This window comes from Leucopleurus acutus (assembly GCF_964270905.1).
Source record: "Leucopleurus acutus genome assembly, chromosome: 11".
Taxonomy (NCBI): domain Eukaryota; kingdom Metazoa; phylum Chordata; class Mammalia; order Artiodactyla; family Delphinidae; genus Leucopleurus; species Leucopleurus acutus.
In genome coordinates this window covers 17384469-17402001 of record NC_139152.1, presented here as the reverse complement: position 1 = coordinate 17402001, position 17533 = coordinate 17384469, and the positions used below count along the sequence as shown (strand labels likewise).

At 38.8% G+C, this 17533-nt stretch overlaps 1 protein-coding gene across 3 annotated transcripts in view; it reads right to left on the bottom strand.

The window, feature by feature from the left end:
• Positions 1 to 12822: 12822 nt before the first annotated feature.
• LOC309968560 (solute carrier organic anion transporter family member 1B3-like) overlaps positions 12823 to 17533 on the bottom strand; it is a 59263-nt gene continuing 54552 nt past the window's right edge. For all 3 annotated transcript variants that reach the window (XM_082849844.1, XM_082849846.1, XM_082849845.1), the window contains 2 exons: positions 15484 to 15601; positions 12823 to 14433 (listed from right to left, as the gene is read on the bottom strand). In XM_082849844.1, coding sequence (XP_082705970.1) covers positions 14238 to 14433; positions 15484 to 15601 — 314 coding nt within the window. In that variant the 3' untranslated portion in view covers positions 12823 to 14237. The remainder of the gene's footprint in view (positions 14434 to 15483; positions 15602 to 17533) is intronic.

Genomic DNA, 17533 nt, shown 5'->3' with positions numbered 1-17533 from the left:
TCTATCTATCTATCTATCTATCATCTATCATCTGTCTCCTCTTGGTTTTGTTTCTCTGGAAAACCCGACTAATAGACCCTTCCTTGGATTCTGACACCTATGCTAGACTATCCCTCTTATGGACACTCTCCTAACACGGCTTGGACTCCTGGGCTTTTACCCCACTCAGGTCCCTGTAGTTCCCCTTAAACAGCTTTCCTCCACCTGCACCTACCTACATACCTACTTTCTTGGCCCCATCTAATGGCTCAGGATTGAATTATTCTGGAAGGAAAAGGACAAGACAAAGAAAGAGAAAGAAAAGAGAAGACCAGGAAAGGAAGGAGGGGAAGAAAACAATTGAATATTTGATAAATTTTAGAAAATGAATATTATGTTGGATGTTATGTATCCAGAGAGTAGATGCATATTGCTAAGTGTATTTTACACTAAGTTCACCTATGTCTAGGTCGAGATTAATAAGTGCTATTACACAACATTGTAGCCTTGAAATTTATGTTGATTTCCTATTACCTCCTGCTCTAGGATGAATAGAAACAAAGAGCTTCTTTTATTGATTGTATATTTAAAATGCTTTTCCATTTGTTCAACCACATAGTAGGCATAAGAAATCTTGAAAGTGATTTTTTTAAATTTATGAACCATGTATCTAATTTTTAAATTTATTACTCGAGAGATTTGTGGATCCAACAAACAACTGCCTGAGATTATTTTTATATTTTTAAACAAGGCACTTACTTTCCTTTTAACTGTTCTCAGATTTATAGCCTGTTATATGTGTATATGACTTATATATGTTACTCATACAGGACACAAATTATAGAAATGGCCCAAGTAGTACTCAGAGCTTTATTATAAACAAAGCTACTGAAGTAAAGCCTGGTGTGTGATAAAAACAAAATATGAAACTTTTCTTGCAATCAGCCCTAAGAAAAATTCAAGCAAATGTTACTTTAAAATAAAATGGAATAAAATAAAAAGGAAATCACAAGACTCTTCAAGCACTCAGATGTCTGTAATTCCTATGTGTATGGCTATTAGCATAACTGATACCATCTTGAGCACTAACAGTTTCTCCTGTCCTTCTGCTGACTCTACACAGGACTGTACTGTACAGTAAATCACTTCTCTGTCATGAGGGGATTCATGGTTAATAGACATTGTTTACTAATCATTAGGAACAGGTAGCCTTTAGTCCCCAGTGATGGAAACCTTCCCTGACGTATTCTCAGCATCCACAAGACTAGTTACCCATTCATAAATCTTGACTTAGGAATGCCCGTCCTCTTTCCAAGCAACTACCCCTTTCCCTAGGTCAACTAAAATCGTCCCAGTGGCCCCTTGGCAGTGTGAGTGCAGCTGTGAACCCTTCTGGATCGTTGTCTGCCCAATCCTATCGTGTGAATGTTACCCTATAATAAACTGATCCATTAATTATATCGAGCTGCCTGCCTTGTTTTTCGGTTTCAAAATGCCTTCTCAGTTCAGTGGGCATTTTTCATTCCTTCCATCCTCCAACACTGTTGAAGTCAATTTCTGAATAAAATAATAACTTAACATATCCTAATAATATATCAAGCTTGATAGATTCAAAAGACATCCTTCACGAATTCAGCAAGATACATGCACCCCAACATCCAGAGCAGCATTATTCTCAATAGCCAGAATATGGAAACAACCTAAGTGTTTATGAATGAATGAATAAAGAAGAGGTGGTATATATATATATATATATATATATATATATATATATATATATATATACACACACACATACATACACACACACATATACACAATGGAATATTTTTCGACCATAAAACGAAAATGAAATCTTGCCATTTGTGACGACATGGATGGGCCTGGAAGGTATATTATGCTTAGTGAAATAAATCAGAGAGAGATAAATATTGCATGTTTTTCCTTATGTGAGGAATCTAAGAATAAAACAAGTGAATGAATATAACAAAACAGAAACAGGCTCACAGATACAGAGAACAAACTGGTGGTTACCACAGGAGAGAGAGGCGGGGGGAGGAGCAAAATAGGGGAAGGGGATTAAGAGATACAAACTGTCAGTTATAAAATAAATAAGTCGGGGATGTAGAGCACAGGGAATATAATAAATATTTTATAATAACTTTGTATGGTATGTAATCTATAAAAATATCAAATCACTATGTTGTTCACCTGAAAGTAATATAATATTGTAAGTCAACTATACTTCAACAAAAATATACATCCTTCACCAGTATCATTTTTGATAACTAAATGAAATGACAGCAATAGAAATTATGAAGGGAGGGGAAGAGAGAGAGAGATTCTTCCCAAAGTAAAGATATACTATGCTGAGTTTCTTAGAATGGTTAGTATGGGGGAAGACATATTTAACTGGCTTTAATATGTGTGGAAAACCTCATTCTTTTCATAGCTCTGCATGTTTCCTTAAGACCTAGGAGAAAAATCCCTTGCAGACCCAGCATAGTACACACCTAATAACGTCTAGCAACTTCGCCACATTGGAAATATTCTTGTAGTCATCCCAAACATCAGATGTATTTGCAAGATTACACCTTTTCTTCCACCTTTATTCTTAATGGCATTATTTGTTATTTTCTTATCAGTTGTCTGGAGACTTTATATTAATGAACAGATCATAAGAATATGGGAGATATTGCTGGGTGAACATCACTAGAACTCTTTATGCACAGGTGCTAGGGATAAAAAATCCAGCATAACAAAACCAGACTCACTGTTTTAAAAAAATTTCCAGTCAGTCTTAAAACATTCAACTGAGAAGATAGAAGGAACTCAATAGAAACAAAATAAAAGACTTCTTGCCTGATGACTTGGCCCTGTGGAATGAGTGAGTTTAGGAAAGGTCTATTTCAGAATGATAGCTGTACTTAGAATTGTTTACCAAATAGATAATTTCCTAGTTATTGGAGAATCTATTGACTAGCATCAGGTGAGGGAAAGGAAGAGAGGTACTCTCATATAATTCGAATAGGTCTTGAAAATTCCTAAAGTTAACTGAAACACACTTTCCTTTACATCAAGGGAATAAAAGTGAGACTTCTGGTTTCAGCTCAGACATTCAGAGAGCAGGAAACAGTATTGCATCCATACTCTTATAATAAGAAAAAGCTGGAAAAAATGTAAATTACAACTTTTCTTGAACCCATCAGTGAGCTGAGGTTAGTGGATAAACAGCTAACTGGATAGCTAGAGTCAGGATCCCACAGGGAGAAGCAGGATTTGAACATTTACTGACTTGGGGCAGAAACCACTTAATACCAAATAAGTCAGTACAAGATTCAGATGGAAATTTTTAATGAGTTGCTAAAGACCAAGTGTGGGCTGGCATGAGAAAGTGAAGCCCCTGAAGGTGGCCAACAGAAGGGGGTTCACACCTCTTGCAGCTGATTCCTCCAGAACCTCCACCAGCCATTCGGGGGAGGTTAGAGAGGACACCAGGCGTGCCAGCTGGGGCAGAACAGCAGCTCCTTTTCCCATTCTGCTCAGACCAGTCTCCCTTTTCTCCTCTAAGGAATGGAAGCTTTTCTCTTCAGTGGGGATGATCAACAAAAACTGTAGCTTGAGGGTGCTGGTGAAAACTCCTGCAGCTGGGAAGGAAAGCAGGAAGAAAAGCTCCACTCCTGGGAGAGGGGCACGTCACCCGCAAACGCTGGTTTACCCAGTCTGCCTGTCTCCTTCCTCCATACCCACGTCCACCCATGGTAACAAGCGTACAGAGACTTCCCTGGTGGCACAGTGGTTAAGAATCCGCCTGCCAATGCAGGGGACACAGGTTTGAGCCCTGGTCCTGGAAGATCCCACATGCTGCGGAGCAACTAAGCCCGTGTGCCACAACTACTGAGCCCACGCACAGCAACTACTGAAGCCCACGTGCCTGGAGCCCTGCTCTGCAACGAGAAGCACCGCAGTGAGAAGCCGGCGCACCGCAATGAAGAGTAGCACACAACTAGAGAAAGCCCGCGAGCAGCAACGAAGACCCAACACAGCCAAAACTAAATAAATAAATTTAAAATATATATATATATATTAAAAAAAAACCCAAGCATACAGTAAAAATAAAAGTGGGATATATTGGGGACAGCAGCAAGAGACAGATTGTTTGTGGGTAACAGGGCAAAGGGAGAACCAAATCCATATGGGGAGTAGACCCTAAATACAAGGTTTCCCTAGAGGAATTTGAAGCCCTTGATGCACTGAGGGTAACCACAGCAACAACAAACTTCAAACCCAGCCCCACTCCTGATAGAAACCCCATGCTACAGGCCTAGTAGAAGGAAAGATGTGCTCATCTCCAAGTAGGAAAAATATTTACCTCTGTATCAACTGTCCTATACTACATTTATGACCTTCAACAAAAAATTATGACATAAAAAGGTAATAAAAAACACAGTCTGAATAGGCAAAGCAATCATCCAAACCAAACTCAGATATAAAACAGAGTACAGACATATTATTAGAATCATTAAACAAATCATTAAACAAATCATTAAACAAATGAAGTACAGACATATTATTAGAATCATTAAACAAATCATTAAACAAATCATTTTAAAGATGAATGTGACTCAAAGGAACATTTTTACAGAGGGTTTAAAAGTATAGAATCATTATTGGTAAGATCAGTCTTAAACAAAATGGGGAATAGACAAAAGATTTTTGGTGCTAATCATCTCACTTTTCTGTTACCTTTGCTCTTGCTTTTTGAATATCTTCATTGTTTTCCATTTCCACTCCTTTTAAAAACCTATTGCTTTAAAATGATTAGAATCTCACTTCTACTGTGAAGTACCTGATAAATATATGATCTCTTCCAATTTAAACAAAGTCTCAATTCAAAGGTATAAGCTTCTAAGGATAGAACTTGAAACAGCCTCGAGTTTAACAATGGAGACTGGCTGGGAGTCAGAGGTGTGTCTGTGGGTTTTTGTTGTTGTTGTTTTTTAGTGATAATTTTTAAATTTCTACCTTTCAACTACTTCTACCAACACTCCCTTTACAAAATATTTTAGTCTTATAAACTCTGACAGTCAGGTTTGGAGTTGGTGTTGGGGAAATCACACTGCTTGTCTAATCATCTTGGTTTCCAGGTGGCGAGCAAGTCTGCTTAGGAAGGGTAGAAGGCGCGCAAGAGGAGAGTGACAATGGCCACTGCCAAATGTGTTGTGATAAATTCTCAATACTTTTTTTTGGAGGGGGTAAAATCTCCAGAAATATATATGTTGACATTGAAACAGAGAGACTAGCATGGTCCCTGTGAATGAGATGCATGAACACTTTTTGATTCTATTATTGATTACAGTGGATATTATCCTACATTTATATGCCTATGCTCCACCTCATTTGTGGGCTCCCAAAGGGCCAAGATTCTATTTCATAAATGTTTTTATCTCATGCTTAGCATGTAGATGGCAGTCAAAAACCACATTTTTGACATTAAAAAAAAATTTTTTTTGTTGAAAGATATTAAAGAAAACCTTCAAAACATCAGAAATCATCACTCCCTATCCAATGACTTAATACAGCTATTTTTATTTTTGCGCATTGTTTTTAGTTCTTATTTATAACATTCATGTGACTGGCATTTTTGGAGTTCATTCACTCATTCATTCTTTCAAAAATAATTGATAAAGCACCTATTTGTCTGGCACCAAGCTAGATCCTGGGAATAAAATAAGTAGGTAAAATGAGTTCACTTCCTACTTTCCTAGAGCTTATGACTAGCGGGGGAGACAGACAGTTATTAAATAATCATAATAAATGTAAAATTACCATTTTGATAAGAGCTGCATTACTACAAATATACTGGAAAATTTCTCACCAATTAAGAAGTCTGAGACATTGAAGGAATGGTGATTAAGCTTAGATCTGAATTCTGAGAAGCAGTTAGATGGTGAAAAAGAGTATTTCAGGAGAGACAAATATCATGATCAAAGACCCCATTGCATGAAAATGGAAGGGAGTGTGAAGACATGGTGTAAATAAGGAGACCTCAGTCTGGATACTCAAGTCTTTCTTCAGAGCAGGAAGGCATTCTTCCACTACATCTCTGATTAATGCTTCTTTTCCAACTCTGATTTCTTCTTCAAAAATAGATTTCTTAGGTTGGTGCTTTAGTTTGTCCTCTAAGTCACCTACCTTTCTTTTACAAATTGTTTCTTTACCTTTTTCTTCCACATTTTCACAGATTTTTCAAATGTATCTTCTTTATCATGGATTTGGGGTTTTGGCCATTGTCTTCTTTCAATTTTATCCAATGCATATTTTAACTACATCTTGCATTATTTTGCTTCCTTGAAAATTTTACTTATCATATTCTTACCTCTGTTGAATTTTTTCCCCTAGGATCTGTATTCATGTTTAATAAATGCCATTGAATTAAACATTAATATTTATTTTGGATTCCTGGGTTCTGAAGTAGATCAAATAATCTACTGTATATGTGTTAATGTTCCTTTCCTTCACTGCACATATCACATATAAATTTATTCTTTTAATTTATAGAACTTTATAACATTTTATACTTTAATCTTGTTAATGTTCTTCTTCCCCTTTAAAGTGTAAGCTCATCAAGAAAAAAAAAAGGAGAAGACTCAAATCAATAGAATTAGAAATGAAAAAGGAGAAATAACAACTGACACTGCAGAAATACAAAGGATCATGAGAGATTACTACAAGCAACTATATGCCAATAAAATAGACAACCTGGAAGAAATGGACAAATTCTTAGAAATGCACAACCTTCCGAGACTGAACCAGGAAGAATTGGAAATATGAACAGACCAATCACAAGCACTGAAATTGAAACTGTGATTAAAATTCTTCCAACAAACAAAAGCCCAGGACCAGATGGCTTCACAGGCAAATTCTATCAAACATTTAGAGAAGAGTTAACACCTATCCTTCTCAAACTCTTCCAAAACATAGCAGAGGGAGGAACACTCCCAAACTCATTCTACGAGGCCACCATCACCCTGATACCTAAAACCAGACAAAGATGTCACAAAGAAAGAAAACTACAGGCCAATATCACTGAAGAACACAGATGCAAAAATCCTCCACAAAATACTAGCAAACAGAATCCAGCAGCACATTAAAAGGATCACATACCATGATCAAGTGGGGTTTATCCCAGGAATGCAAGGATTCTTCAATATATGCAAATCAATCAATGTGATACACCATATTAAAAAACTGAAGGAGAAAAACCATATGATCATCTCAATCGATGCAGAGAAAGCTTTCAACAAAATTCAACACCCATTTATGATAAAAACCCTGCAGAAAGAAGGCATAGAGGGAACTTTCCTCAACATAATAAAGGCCATATATGACAAACCCACAGCCAACATCGTCCTCAATGGTGAAAAACTGAAACCATTTCCACTAAGATCAAGAACAAGACAAGGTTGCCACTCTCACCGCTATTATTCAACATAGATTTGGAAGTTTTAGCCACAGCAACCAGAGAAGAAAAAGAAATAAAAGGAATCCAAATCAGAAAAGGAGAAGTAAAGCTGTCACTGTTTGCAGATGACATGATACTATACGTAGAGAATCTTAAACATGCTACCAGAAAACTACTAGAGCTAATCAATGAATTTGGTACAGTAGCAGGATACAAAATTAATGCACAGAAATCTCTTGCATTCCTATACACTAATGATGAAAAATCTGAAAGTGAAATTAAGGAAACACTCCCATTTACCACTGCAACAAAAAGAATAAAATATCTAGGAATAAACCTACCTAAGGAGTCAAAAGACCTGTATGCAGAAAATTATAAGACACTGGGGAAAGAAATTAAAGATGATACAAATAGATGGAGAGCTATACCATGTTCTTGGATTTGAAGAATCAACATTGTGAAAATGACTATACTACCCAAAGCAATTTCCAGATTCAATGCAATCCCTATCAAACCACCACTGGCACTTTTCACAGAACTAGAACAAAAAATTTCAAAATTTGTATGGAAACACAAAAGACCCCAAACAGCCAAAGCAATTGTGAGAAAGAAAAAGGGAGCTGGAGGAATCAGGCTCCCTCACTTCAGACTATGCTACAAAGTGACAGTAATCAAGACACTATGGTATTGGCACAAAAACAGAAATATAGATCAATGGAACAGGATAGAAAGCCCAGAGATAAACCCACACACATATGGTCACCTTATCTTTGATAAAGGAGGCAAGAATATACAGTGGAGAAAAGCCTTTATCTTTGATAAAGGAGGCAAGAATATACAGTGGAGAAAAGCCTCTTCAGTAAGTGGTGCTGGAATAACTGCACAGCTACATGTAAAAGAATGAAATTAGAACACTCCCTAACACCAAACACAAAAATAAACTCAAAATGGATTAAAGACCTAAATATAAGGCCAGACACTCTAAAACTCTTAGAGGAAAACATAGGCAGAACACTCTATGACATAAATCACAGCAAGATCCTTTTTGACCCACCTCCTAGAGAAATGGAAATAAAAACAAAAATAAACAAATGGGACATAATGAAACTTACAAGCTTTAGCACAGCAAAGGAAACCATACAGAAGACAAAAAGACAACCCTCAGAATGGGAGAAAATATTTGCAAATGAAGCAAGTGACAAAGGATTAATCTCCAAAATTTACTAGCAGCTCATGCAGCTCAATATCAAAGAAACAAACAACCCAAATCAGAAATCGGCAGAAGACCTAAATAGACCTTTCTCCAAAGAACATATACAGATTGCCAACAAACACATGAAAGAATGCTCAACATCATTAATCATTAGAGAAATGCAAATCAAAACTACAATGAAATATCATCTCACACCGGTCAGAACGGCCATCATCGAAAAATCTACGGGAGGAGCTTCAAGATGGCGGAAAAGTAAGACGCTGAGCTCACCTTCCTCTCCTCAAATACATCAGAAATACATCTACATGTGGAACAACTCCTACAGAACACCTACTGAACGCTGGCAGAAGACCTCAGACCTCCCATAAGGTAAGAAACCCCCCACGTACCTGGGTAGGGCAGAAGGAAAAAGAATAAACAGAGACAAAAGGATAGGGACGGGACCTGCACCAGTGGGAGGGAGCCGTGAAGGAGGAACGGTTTCCACACACTAGGAAGCCCCTTCGCGGGCGGAGACTGCGGGTGGCGGAGGGGGAAAGCTTCGAGCCGCGGAGGAGAGCACAGCAACAGGGGTGCGGAGGGCAAAGCTGAGAGATTCCCGCACAGAGAATCAGGGCCGACAGGCACTCACCAGCCCGAGAGGCTTGTCTGCTCACCCGCCGGGGCAGGCGGGGCTGGGAGTTGAGGCTCGGGCTTCGGTCGCAGCGCCGGGAGAGGGCTGGGGTTGGCGGCGTGAACACAGCCTGCAGGGGGTTAGTGCGCCGCGGCTGGCCGGGAGGGAGTCCGGGAAAAAGTCTGGACCTGCCGAAGAGGCAAGAGACTTTTTCTTCCCTCTTTGTTTCCTGGTGCGCGAGGAGAGGGGATTAAGAGCGCTGCTTAAGGGAGCTCCAGAGACGGGCGCGAGCCGCGGCTAAAAGCGCGGACCCCAGAGACAGGCATGAGACGCTCAGGCTGCTGCTGCCGCCAGCAAGAAGCCTGTGTGCGAGCACTATCCACTATCCACACCGCCCCTCCCGAGAGCCTGTGCAGCCCGCCACTGCCAGGGTCCTGAGATCCAGGGACAACTTCCCCGGGAGAACGCACGGCGCGCCTCAGGCTGGTGCAACGTCACGCCGGCCTCTGCCACCGCAGGCTCGCCTCGCATCCATGCCCCACCCTCCCCCCGGCCTGAGTGAGCCAGAGCCCCTGAAGCAGCGGCTCCTTTAACCCCGTCCTGTCTGAGCGAAGAACAGACGCCCTCCGGCGACCTACACGCAGAGGCGGGGCCAAATCCAAAGCTGAGCCCCTGTGAGCTGTGAGAACAAAGAAGAGAAAGGGAAATCTCTCCCAGCAGCCTCAGATGCAGCGGATTAAAGCTCCACAATCAACTTGAGGTACCTGCCTCTGTGGAATACCTGAATAGACAATGAATCATCCCAAATCGAGGAGGTGGGCTTTGGGAGCAAAGATATATATATTTTTTCCCTTTTCCTCTGTTTGTGAGTGAGTATATGTATGCTTCTGTGTGTGATTTTGTCAGTATAGCTTTGCTTTTACCATTTGTCCTAGGGTTCTATCCATCCGTTTTTGTTTTTGTTACCTTTTAAAATTTTTTCTTAATAATTATCTTTTATTTTAATAACTTTATTTTATTTCACTTTATTTTATTTTATCTTCTTTCTTTCTTCCTTCCTTTCTTTCTCTCTCTCTCTCTCCTTCTTTCTTTCTTTCGTATTTTCTCCCTTTATTCTGAGCTGTGTGGATGAAAGGCTCTTGATCCTGCAGCCAGGAGTCAGTGCTGTGCCTCTGACGTAGGAGTGCCAAGTTCAGGACACTGGTCCACAAGAGACTTCCCAGCTCTAAGAAATATCAAACGGTGAAAATCTCCAGGAGATCTCCATGTCAACGCCAAGACCCAGCTTCACTGAACGACCAGCAAGCTACAGTGCTGTACACCCTATGCCAAACAACTAGCAGAACAGGAACACAACCCCATCCATTAGCAGAGAGGCTGCCTGAAATCATAATAAGGCCACAGACACCCCCAAAACACACACCAGACGTGGACCTGCCCATCAGAAAGACAAGATCCAGCCTCATCCACCAGAACACAGGCACTATTCCCCTCCACCAGGAACCCTACACAACCCACTGAACAAACCTTAGCCGCTGGGGACAGGCACAAAAAACAATGGGAACTACGAACCTGCAGCCTGAGAAAAGGAGACCCCAAACACAGTACGTTAAGCAAAATGAGAAGACAGAAAAACACACAGCAGATGAAGGAGCAAGGTAAAACCCAACCTGACCTAACAAATGAAGAGGAAATAGGCAGTCTGCCTGAAAAAGAATTCAGAATAATGATAGTAAAGATGATCCAAAATCTTGGATATAGAATAGTCAAAATGCAAGAAACATTTAACAAGGACCTAGAAGAACTAAAGAGCAATCGAACAATGATGAACAACACAATAAATGAAATTTAAAATTCTCTAGAAGGGATCAATAGCAGAATAACTGAGGTAGAAGAACGGATAAGTGACCTGGAAGATAAAGTAGTGAAAATAACTACTGCAGAGCAGAATAAAGAAGAAAGAATGAAAAGAACTGAGGACAGTCTCAGAGAACTCTGGGACATTAAATGCACCAATATTCGAATTATAGGGGTTCCAGAATAAGAAGAGAAAAAGAAAGGGAATGAGAAAATATTTGAAGAGATTATAGTTGAAAACTTCCCTAGTATGGGAAAGGAAATAGTTGGTCAAGTCCAGGAAGCACAGAGAGTCTCATACAGGATAAATCCAAGGAGAAACACGCCAAGACACATATTAATCAAACCACCAAAAATTAAATACAAAGAAAACATATTAAAAGCAGCAAGGGAAAAACAACAAATAACACACAAGGGAATCCCCATAAGGTTAACAGCTGATCTTTCAGCAGACACTCTGCAAGCCAGAAGGGACTGGCAGGACATATTTAAAGTGATGAAGGAGAAAATCCTACAACCAAGATTACTCTACTCAGCAAGGATCTCATTCAGATTTGATGGAGAAATTGAAACCTTTACAGAGAAGCAAAGGATAAGAGAATTCAGCACTACCAAACCAGCTTTACAACAAATGCTAAAGGAACTTCTCTAGGCAGGAAACACAAGAGAAGGGAAAGACCTGCAATAACAAAGCCAAAACAATTAAGAAACTGGGAATAGGAACATGCATATTGATAATTACCTTAAATATAAATGGATTAAATACTCCAACCAAAAGACATAGACTGGCTGAATGGATACAAAAACAAGACCCGTATATATGCTGGAGAGGATGTGGAGGAAAGGGAACCCTCTTGCACTGTTAGTGGGAATGTAAATTGATACAGCCACTATGGAGAACAGTATGGAGGTTCCTCAAAAAACTAAAAATAGAACTACCATACGACCCAGCAATCCCACTACTGGGCATATAGCCTGAGAAAACCATAATTCATAAAGAGTTATGTACCACAATGTTCATTGCAGCTCTATTTACAATAGCCAGGACATGGAAGCAACCTAAGTGTCCATCAACAGATGAATGGATAAAGAAGATGTGGCACATATATACAATGGAATATTAGTCAGCCATAAAAAGAAACGAAATTGAATTATTTGTAATGAGGTGGATGGACCTAGAGTCTGTCATACAGAATGAAGTAAGTCAGAAAGAGGAAAACAAATGCTGTATGCTAACACATATATTTGGAATCTAAAAAAAAAAAATGGTCCTGAAGAACGTAGGGGCAGGATGGGAATAAAGACACAGACCTACTAAAGAATGGACTTGAGGATATGGGGAGGGGGAAGGGTAAGCTGGGACAAAGTGAGAGATTGGCATGGACATATATACACTACCAAACGTAAAATAGATAGCCAGTGGGAAGCAGCCGCATAGCACAGGGAGATCAGCTTAGTGCTTTGTGACCACCTAGAGGGGTGGGATAAGGAAGGTGGGAGGGAGGGAGACGCAAGAGGGAAGAGATATGGGGACATATGTATATGTATAATTGATTCCCTTTGTTATAAAACAGAAACTAATACACCATTGTAAAGCGCTCCATGAGATAGTGTAATTCTTTGTTTTTGTTTACTGTTATATTTCATTTTACCTGTCAGATTTTTGACATTCGATAATTGGTAAAGAAATAAATATTCAAGATAGTGCCTTTATTTTCTTTGCAATGTTTTAAAACACAGCTCTGTAATTTTCTGTCTTTTTTTTTAATGATACAAGATCCCATCAGACCTGTCACATAGTAACCAGCTGTGGGTGATTTTTCCAAATTTCTGCTTTTGTGATTAATGAATCTTTTCTCAGGTTTACTGTTTGAGAATAGGTTAATATATATAACTTCCAGTGTAATTCCGAGATTGTAGCAAGCATTCATGTTGTGTGACTTTGGTATGCTCAGGAACATGTGGCTTGTTTTTTTGTGTCTCTTTATCAAGGGCTCTATGTGAATTTTTTTTTAAAGGAGATGTCCTGGCTGTATCACAAATGTTTTGAATCAGAATCTCATGTGGGTGTATGATTGTGGTTTCTTTTAAAAAAGTGTTTCACAGTTGATTCTGATGACCCACTTTTTTTTTTTTTTTGCTATTCAGAATAAAAACTACAACTTCTAGCATTCACTATAATAAAGCTGCCATCACTAGCAAATGCAGTATTCAAATATTTGTTCTCATTCACTCTACTTCTTATCCTACTTGTGAGGGTGTGAAAGATCTCTGTGTACTAAACGGAAACACACAAAAAAGCCATGCAACTGAGAGTTGGTAAATGATTTGGTGCAGACTCCATTTCTGCCAGAGAGCAGACAAACAAAATGAAGACACATCTTTTAAATGGGCTTTGCTTTCTCAGGTTAATGTCAGCGTTTCTTAATCCATATCCATGGGCTTGAAAGAAACTTAACACATTCTGTAATATGTTGTCTGACAGTTGCAGCTTGGAAATTTTCTCTTAGTTCTATTTCTTCAGCAGTATTTTAATGAGAGGTTGGAAGAAGATGTATCAAGTGCTGATAGTCAAATTAGAAATTAATAAGGTCTGGGAAATATATGACTTAACACATGAATGACAGATAGCATAAGCCCTCCATCATACTAGACTTTAGGCTTGAGTAACATTGTCCAAACTGGTTTTGGTTCTTGTTTTAAAAAGAAAGGTATTAAGCTTTTCTTCTTATTTAGACTATTAATTTCTCTCTTCCTTTTTCACCTCTACCTATCTTCTAGTCACCGGTTTTATTGCGTTACAATTACCTGAGCAAATACATTTTCTTCTATTACATATTAACCATACCTTTCACTTTAAATTTGTATGGATCATATATTCTAATCTTAACCACAAATGCATAGCCACACCTTAACAATGAGTACTCCCATTTTTTCCCATTTATAGTTTGTTTCATTGTCATAAATTCATAGGTGATTCATTGTTCCATCATTAGTATAGAATGTGAAAATTGTCAGTGAAGGGACCAGGAACTGCTCAGAAATAACATCCTACTCAATTAATACAATGTTAGTTGAAAACACAGCAGCAGAAGAATTTTTTTCTCCCCTTAAATATGTGTTTCACGGTCCACTGCGGCATCACTACTTAACGGTTCTAAGTTCGCTTCGTTCACGGATTTTCTTTCATTTTCTGATGTCTTGATATCTTTTCCTTGATATTTTTTCTTCATAACAGAAATTAATACAACATATAAAACAAGAGCTGGGAGTTTTAAGCCTGTAGTCAAGCCAAAGAAAGTATTTCTGTGAAAAGAGAAAAAAAGTCAGTTTTTACTTGGAAAACACTTTACAATGTTGCTCTTCAGTATGCAGAAGGCCTTTAAAAAATGATGTTTGAAATCTTACATAAAAACATTGAAGTAGCAATTTCAGTGATTCTTTTGATTGGAGCATAAGAAGTTTGTGATTATTTTTAAAGGACTATTAACCCACAGAAACTAAGGATGGTTCACGATCTGCCCGAGTGCTATCCGTAAAATAAGGTATATTTGGAATGTTTAACTTTCTCAGAGACAGATTAGTTCATGTGTAATGAGAACAGATTATAAAGGAAATGAACTGACTGTGAGATAATCAGATTGAATCCACTTATATTGAACCAGGAGCCAATGTTTACCTTATAAGCTGGCTGTCTACGAAGCCCTGCCCTGTGGTCTACTGAAAATTTTTCACAAAGCCATATAAAATTACCTAGTACACATGGTCTAGTCCAAGGATTCTCAGCTTTGATTGAACATAAGAATCACCTAAGGAGATTTTAAAACTCCCATTCCCCAGGCCACACCCCCTGACCAATTAAATCAAAATTGAAATAAGTATTTCAAAATAGAAGTTAGCATCTTGGGGGAATTCCCTGGTGGTCCAGTGGTTAGGACTCCATGTTTTTACTGCTAAGGGTGCGGGTTCAATCCCTGGTTGGGGAACTAAGATCCTGCAAGCTGCATGGCACAGCCAAAAAAAAAAAAAAAAAGGAAAAAAATAAATTAATATTTTTTAAAGCTCCTCAGGTGATTATAATGAGCAGGAAAGATTGATGACCACTGACCTGGTAGGTTGAGAAGCAGTCGCCTCATAACATTATTAACTAAATGTTGAGAAGCTTTATGCAAAAGATGCTTTGAACAATTATTAGGTTTAACTGAATGGAATTAATTCTATAACTTTGTGTTGTTTATAAAGTTTATTAAATGGTAGCTATAATTCCTAATATTACACTGAAAATATCTCATTCTTTAGTAATTAACATAGTCAAAGGAAAAAATCAATTAATGAAATATATTTATGACAACTTACCCATATAACGTGGAATTGTATATCCGACAAGACCCTTGCTTCCCATAGTTGTTGACAGACCACTTCATACAAGCTCTATCAATCAGAGCCCCAAAATATATAGGAGCTGGAATTCCTCCTGCAACATAAGATGAGAAGATGTCAACCCAAGGAACATATTTCAAAGGAAAAAGTGATATTCCACACGGATATATTTGGATTATGTAGAAATTAAAAATTTTGAAAAAAAAAATTTTGGAGCACTTGTCCATTGATTTGGCCTAACTCTACTCAAGAATCAAGATTATGAGGAATCTCCAAAGCTCAAATCACATACAATAGCATAGACATCTTTTATCTACCCTCACCATGCCAACACATATAGGGAAGAAGGAAGATTATATGCCTGTACATTGTTCTTCTTATAATGCCAATTAACTTAAGCCTGGTTGGTAAAAAGGAGAATGTTGTCAGTAAAACATAGAAGTTATATTGGTTCATATGTAATTTTTCTTAGGCAAGGAAGGACAGCTAGAATAGCAGGAGTAGAGTTATAACTTCACAGGGAAAGGGAAAATCTCTCAGCTCAATTGCTGCAAAGGCAAGAGATTTTTCAACTCTATTTTTAAGTAAATTAAAAGGTGGGGGCTTCCCTGGTGGCACAGTGGTTGAGAATCTGCCTGCTAATGCAGGGGACACGGGTTCGAGCCCTGGTCTGGGAGGATCCAATATGCCACGGAGCAACTAGGCCCTTGAGCCGCAACTACTGAGCCTGCACGTCTGGAGCCTGTGCTCCACAACAAGAGAGGCCGCAATAGTGAGAGGCCCGTGCACCGCGATGAAGAGTGGCCCCCGCTTGCCACAACTAGAGAAAGCCCTCACACAGAAACGAAGACCCAACACAGCAAAAATTAATTAATTAATTAAGAAACTTCTACCCCCAACATCTAAAAAAAAAAATCTTAAAAAAAAAAAAAGGTGAATGCCAACACTAGGACTTCCTCCCCAGAGAAGCACAGGCCCAGCTTCACTGAGTGCTAGGCTCCTGGTAGGCTGTGCTTTTTTTTTTTGGCCTGAGGGCTCCACTCCCACCTTCTTGGAGTCATGAAGCATTTTCTCTCCATTGATTGTGTTCTTTTTTTTTTTTTTTTTTTGCGGTACGCGGGCCTCTCACTGTTGTGGCCTCTCCCATTGCGGAGCACAGGCTCTGGACGTGCAGGCTCAGTGGCCATGGCTCACGGGCCCAGCCGCCCTGCGGCACACGGGATCCTCCCGGACCGGGGCACGAACCCGTGTCCCCTGCATTGGCAGGCGGACTCTCAACCACTGCGCCACCAGGGAAGCCCGATTGTATTCATTTTTAATACCTCCTGAAGCAGCCTGGGCTGTCCAAGGGCCTGTGGTGCTGAATTTTGCTTCTGTTGATGTTCTGATCATAATGATGCCTAGGTCTCTTCAGTGGCCTGTACCTAACCCAGTTTTTATTTGTAGTTATGATTTTGCAGAATTTGAGGATTTTCAGGAACACACATGTTGTCTTATAGCAGAAGTGCCCATCTGCTTTTACTGCTATTTTAATAAACTCTGACATTGACTCCTAATTCTAAGCATTAGTAACTTGATCAGATTTTATAGATATGCTAATTTTCAAATTTTATATTACATAAAAATGGTAGTGATTCATAGTTTACAGTTTTGCCAATTTCATTTACTTTTAATCAGTCTCAATTTTCTGAGAGTGAGATATCTTCGAATATCAAGGAACTGGTGTCTGAGACGAATATATCTGAGGAAAACTGTTACTGAGAAACTGGATTAGGAATTCACAGGTTTCTACAAATCTAAGCCATTCCTTTGAAAAATGAAAACTATGTGCCAACAATTTATTTTTCTTATATAAAAATAGCACTGGTTTGATCAAACTTAATGAATTAAATGTTTCAGGTAACAAACTTGGTCTTATATTATTGAAAATTTAAAACTTCAGATAACTTGTTTTCCAAATACCTGTTTCAGTTTAATATACCTTCCACAATTTACATTGTATTCAGACAGTTGTTTGTGACTGGAG